Below are 5,947 nucleotides of genomic sequence, written 5' to 3' on the forward strand. Positions count from 1 at the left end.
ATATTTTTCTTATGTGATCAAGTGCTAGTCGTTAGAACAAGGAGTTTCAATTGCTTGAAAAGTTATGGAGAATTTTCTGATTATTACGGTTTCGCCGGTTTGCGTAATCAGGCTGTTTAAGCCCCTTTTTTCGGTTTTCGGGCGACTTATCCTACACAGAAAGTTAGAGCAGGAAGCCTCTATTACGATGAACGTGAACAAAGATGAAAATTTTCATCTTGCTCGTGAGATCGCGATCCGAGATTCTCGAGCATTATTTTTTATAATCGATAAACACAACGCGCGCATGTATTTTTATTCGATTGCCGTTACGAATACCTTATTACTCATGGGAACATTTTAAATTTTATATCGATGAATTTTTTATTTAGTTATTTAAAGTCGCTTCCCCCGTATGCGTATTAGCGACGAACACTTAGATACGCATTGTTTACAATTTTACATGATATTTACAAGAAGGCAGTAAAAATCACGTGTCACAAAGCAATTATAATACACTATATTTATTATATAAGTTGTCTATAGTTTATTTCATCAATGAATTTGATCACTTACTTACACGGTCTTCTTTGCTGAGCAGATTAACGATATTGGTTTTCAACTTAAGATTTTTTCTCTTGTTTTCGAAGTGTGGACAACTGATTAATAAGTCTTCTATATTATAACAATATTTTGATTTTTTTTTTAAAGGATTTTGAATTTGATGGTTATGCTAAGATGATCCAGTTTTTTCTTGAAGAGATTTCTAATTTGCGATGAACAAAAGATAACATTCGGCAATCAAAGTAATAATTGCGTTAAGCTTTTAAATCAGTATTTGCGTACGTAATTTATACACAAACGCGAACATGAAAAATCTCGAAATTCGGAAAATCCTCTACTGTGGACGTCTCATTCGAGGCTTCTTGTTATAACCAATTGCATTTGATTCCTTGCAAAAAAGACAACGTTCTAGATTCGGTGGATTTTATGGATCGTATATACTAAAGAAGTCCATTCAGCCCGAGTACGCAGACCGGCGAAATTTTGACGTTCGGAAAACTTTTCACGACTTTTCTCATCCCGATCTAAGCTCCGTGTTCTAACCACTCGCGATTTAGCAAACCTGCAAAATTTTAATATTCATAATATCCTTCATAGCGATCGCCCCAATCAAGGCTACCTATTCTAACCACTCTAATTCGAATCTTTGCGAAAAAATACAACCTTCCAGGATCAGTGGGTCTCCGGGAACGTGCACAAAGGGCTCCATCCAGCCCGATTATGCCAAACAACAACACCTCGTAGTATTCGAATAATCTTTCATAGCACGTTTTCCAATCGAGGTTCCCTGTTCTAACCATATTTCAATCGATTCATTATGAATAAAACACACACGTTAATATTTCTTTATGAATAAATAGCCATATAATTATTTACAAAAACTATACAGAAAAAGAATACAATAATCCAAATTCGAGACATTGGCACGCTTGCGCGCCTGATCAAACCCTAGTTAGTCTAAAAAACTTTTCTACGATTTCGGAAAATCAAAAAGTTGTCACAAGCATTGCTTTATTCTGTTTTCACGGTCTCGTGAGAAATCGGGTGGGAGCCGTCTCCCCGGTTCTTAATAACAGCCTTGAGTAGTTTTTCCGATGGCTCCTTCAGGTCGTACGCCCAGCCGATCTTTGCGGCCAGATCGATCAGACACGTCGTCAGATTGACGTTGGTGATATAGTTGAAGCCAAGCTCGGAAGCCTTGTAATCGGCGGGGAAAGCGTGGTGGTAATTGTGCCATCCCTCTCCTCCAGTCGCGAGTGTCATGAGGAAATTTTCCGATGGTTCGATGTTTCTGGAGAAGAAGTCACGATGTTAATTTTCAAAGTTCGCTATCGCCGAAGGCAAAAATGTATATAGGCTTATTTTTCAACTCACTTATCGTAAGGGTGACCTCCAAACCTGTGAGCCAAACTGTTGATGCCCCACGTGCAGTTCAACGAGTAGACGTAACGCATGAAACATTGCGACAAGATTGCCCAATACCAGGACTCGTTCCAGAAATACACCGGCACCAACGTGGGTATGATAAAAGTGAACATGAGCCTCAACACTTGGAAGTGCCTGAAATTACACCGCAACAATTTGTTAGAAAAGTTGATATATTCAACAATAATAATAAATTTGAAAAAAAAATCGACTGACTTTTCTTCAAACTTGATGACCGGGTCGTTGGCAATATCACTGAGGTCGAGTTGCTTGGCCTTCTTCAGTACTTCGGGATGTCTCTTCATGCAGAGCCAGCCAATATGACTGAACCAGAATCCACGGGCTGCGTTGACGGGATCGGCGTCGGTCTCCGAAAACTTGTGGTGAAGACGGTGATCTCTGGACCACCATATCGCAGAGTACTGAAACGCAAAGATGCGATAACAATACGTCGGGATAACGAAGCATTATTTTCGAGGGGTATTGAACGTTCACAACTTACCTGTCCAGATGTCAAGTAGCAGATTATGGAGATGATCTTAAAAGGAAGCTTGGCTTTGAAGGCACGGTGAGACCACAAACGGTGCACGCCAGAGGCGACACCGAAGTTGGCGACGATGGCCAAGAACCAACCTGCAAATGAACTTTAGTTATTTTGATTGTCGAAAAGTATACGCATAACGCTAGACGCGTCTGCCGAAATATACGCGCTCTTTCTAATATTAACAGTTTTTAGCATGAGAATTGTTATCTCGCGCGCACAAGACACAATCAGTTAATCAGTTGGCTTCTGTCCACCTGCAATACGTATTACAGACTCAGATTCGTAGGGAAAAATGAATTTATAAAAGGAGTCTCGTGTTTTCCAGTCGTTATTTTCTCAAAATATAACGCGTCACCTGTCACCTACATATATAACACAACGTAGGGATACCGCCCGACAATGTCAACAATCAAAAGTCGCCTGATCATCACAGACGCGCGGATACTTCAAACATTTGTCACAGACGCACACATCTGCAACGCGAGCTGCGAGACGAGTCAGCGATAAGAGTCCGCAGAGCCGTACTACGATGCATAGCATGCGCTTGCATCGTAGACTTTAGCTCAGTGGTTGGCGAGCTCCCGCTTGTTAATCTCGGAGTCCGCGGTTCCGTCTCCTCTTCGCCCGTCACACACTTTATCGTAATAATAGACACCGAAATGAAAATAACATGCGCTCTTTGTGATATCCTCAAATCGAGAAACGAGACTGCGATGTGCCAGCAACCGTGCATGTATTGCAAAAAAAGATCTTACCCCACACGAACGTCATCTTCTTCTCTAAGTAAGGATAGGTGAGAAATCCGTAGAGCGCGACCGCGTGCATAACCACCATGAAAAGGAGGTTGCCCCATTTGATGTCCGTCCTCTGCAGAAACGGCTTGCTGAGGACCTTCTCCTTGTACTCCTCGGCGCTCATATTGAACTCCGAGTCTTTGTATTGCTCGTCGTAGCCATCGAAGCCGGGGATGTCTAGAGTTTTCAGAGGATCCTCGACGGCTTCGGGTAGTATGTGCTCGTAGATCTGTTCGTTCGGTGGCATGATGTCGCTTGCGGTGCAAAAATTCGGCAATTAGACTTTCGACTCGTTTTTTTTTTTTTTTTTGGCTCAACTCGAGAGACGTGTCCGTCCGATGAATACCGGTGACTGATTCAGACGTACTGCTATGCGTAAAAGCTCATCGGTACGCGAGAGCGGAGAGAGGGACTTACACAGGTATTTTGCTTTATACAGATAAAATTTAGGCGTTATCTAACAACACGCACCGCCGGTGTACGAAAATCTGACGTCACCGCAGGAATTATGGCAAATTTTAAAATTACGCGAGCCTTGCGATCTGGCACACTGTACATTCCGATATATCACGGCGCGTTCTATACAGTATACGGTGTAGACTATATAATATTTCAATTTTTTCATACATCAGCGCGAACTCCGGCGAAAATCTCCGTTATAGAATGTGTAACGGGCCGCGCGCACATCCCTCCGAATTAACGCAGTTATCACCTATTGTAAGCAAGTATACAGAAAGTCAGTATAAAGAAAACGTTGATGCCTACCGTGGCCAGATGATCAGCACCAAATTAGTCGAGCCGACGATCACTTCCTTCGGAGGCACTTGCGGTGATTTCCGAACTAAATATTTTAAACCGTTTCCGCGGTAGCTGTAAGTAGCTAAAGGAGACACTTGTAGCAATGCGCGCTCATCCACTGGCGCGGTGGCTTTATATAGGAATCGCGTGAGCCGATTAGTGAATTCGTAGGAAACGAGATGTCAGCACTATGCCTTGTGCCGGAACACAATACACGCGCACAAGTGAGCAACACCGGCTAAATGGATACATAACGCACATATATAAATGCGATTTGACGATGTTCGCGAGAGCAGGCGCACTTTTGCACGCTTCGGACCGCTATTGGGGTATGATTGAGGAACATTTTCGCCGATTCACCGGTTAAAACATTCAACACAAAAGAACATTCAGTTAATAAGGGACTGTCAGTTATTTTGACTGGTTGCTAAGTAATGGGCAATTTTATCAATGTAAATTTTGTCGGCGAAAAATATACCTCAATAGCGGCCCAGTAATCGCGCCCGGAAGAATATCGTACAATGTACGCGTTATTCGGCGTATGGAAAAAGCCTGGCGAATGCCTACACTGATGCGTTTTTATGTAAAACAAAGGAGTCAAATGAAAATGATCTCTGTGAACAATTCATGATGGCTGCCCGAAAGAATTGATTTTACGTTTATTTTTATTAAGTGAAACTTTTAGGAAGAGTTTAAATAATTTTACGTAATTTACGCGACGAAAATTATTTATCTTTGTTATTTAACAAGCAAACAATAGTACATTGTGCATCAAGGGGAGAAAATAGGCTATTAAAAACAGGCCTTAGTAGATAAACAACATGGATACGGGTGCCCCCCACCACGCCACCCTCAGCACACCTGCAGTACAGGTGAGAATGGGCCCGCCCTCATGGAATCTTCTAGAAGCTTTTGACGTGATCGCTAGGCCTGCCGCCCCCTGTGCAGGTGAAGCCACTCACCTGTGCAGGTGAGAATCGATAAAGAAGGTCACTGCAGGGTACCCGGGAGGCTCGTTGGGGCTCAGGGCGGTAAACTCCAGTGCTCCAGGAGTCCGCGCTCAAGGTCGAGTCAATGCGTGGAAGATTCTAGTCAGGCTGACGTCACCGACCGACGTGCAACTCGTCGCATCTTTTCATCGACTCGCGGATCACATTACACCTGTTATTCTTTTATTATGCGCGCTTATTCGTTATATATACTCTCCTCGGATAGCATATACGCATCTTCTCACTGCATCAATAGTTGCTGCGTATTATCGGCAGCTCTCTCTCTCTCTCTCTCTCTCTCTCTCTCTCTCTCTCTTATTCTTTCTTTATGCGCGCTTATTCGTATATACTCTCCTCGGATAGCATATACGCATCTTCTCACTGCATCAATAATTGCTGCGTATTATCGGCATCTCTCTCTCTCTCTCTCTCTCTCTCTCTCTGTATGTCTGTCTGTCTCTCTCTCTCTCTCTCTCTCTCTGTCTCTCTCTCTGTCTCTCTCTCTCTCTCTCTGTATGTCTGTCTCCTTCTCTCTCTCTGTCTGTCTCTCTCTCTCTCTCTCTCTCTCTCTCTCTCTCTCTCTCTCTCTCTCTCTCTCGAGCACGTATTCCAATACTGCAAACTGTATTGTGCGTAATATTGGGAGCGCGCTCTCTCTCTCTCTCTCTCTCTCTCTCATGCTGCATCACAGGTCAGACAGCATCTACGCAATGCATACCAGCAGTAGCTAGCCGCATGGATCAAGTTAGACGTAAGCACCTTTATCTGTACGCATCTACGGCATAATAAGCTCTACTACAAAGTGCGACGAGAGCCGTGCGACGGGGGTGATTGCGTCAGCGGTTAGCTGCAGG

General features: G+C 43.4%; 1 protein-coding gene across 1 annotated transcript; it reads right to left on the reverse strand.

Annotated features, from left to right (window-relative positions):
- Positions 1 to 1,384: 1,384 nt before the first annotated feature.
- LOC100114997 (stearoyl-CoA desaturase 5-like) lies at positions 1,385 to 5,364 on the reverse strand. The gene is made up of 6 exons (XM_001599786.4): positions 4,072 to 5,364; positions 3,268 to 3,560; positions 2,471 to 2,601; positions 2,185 to 2,390; positions 1,918 to 2,103; positions 1,385 to 1,834 (listed from the first exon to the last, which is right to left on the reverse strand). Exons 2-6 carry the CDS (start codon positions 3,551 to 3,553, stop codon positions 1,555 to 1,557), a joined length of 1,089 nt encoding a protein of 362 aa, XP_001599836.1. The 5' UTR covers positions 3,554 to 3,560; positions 4,072 to 5,364; the 3' UTR covers positions 1,385 to 1,554.
- Between the last annotated feature and the right edge of the window lie 583 nt (positions 5,365 to 5,947).

This window comes from Nasonia vitripennis, chromosome 2 (assembly GCF_009193385.2).
Source record: "Nasonia vitripennis strain AsymCx chromosome 2, Nvit_psr_1.1, whole genome shotgun sequence".
NCBI lineage: Eukaryota > Metazoa > Arthropoda > Insecta > Hymenoptera > Pteromalidae > Nasonia > Nasonia vitripennis.

Bases quoted from the DNA above. Each gene is read 5' to 3' on its own strand.
- LOC100114997 (XM_001599786.4), bottom strand. From the start codon at position 3,553: ATGCCACCGAACGAACAGATCTACGAGCACATACTACCCGAAGCCGTC. The intron at 2,602-3,267 runs GTAAGATCTTTT...GTTCATTTGCAG, and splicing joins GAAGATGACGTTCGTGTGGG to GTTGGTTCTTGGCCATCGTC. The intron at 2,104-2,184 runs GTCAGTCGATTT...GTGTAATTTCAG, and splicing joins GTCATCAAGTTTGAAGAAAA to GCACTTCCAAGTGTTGAGGC.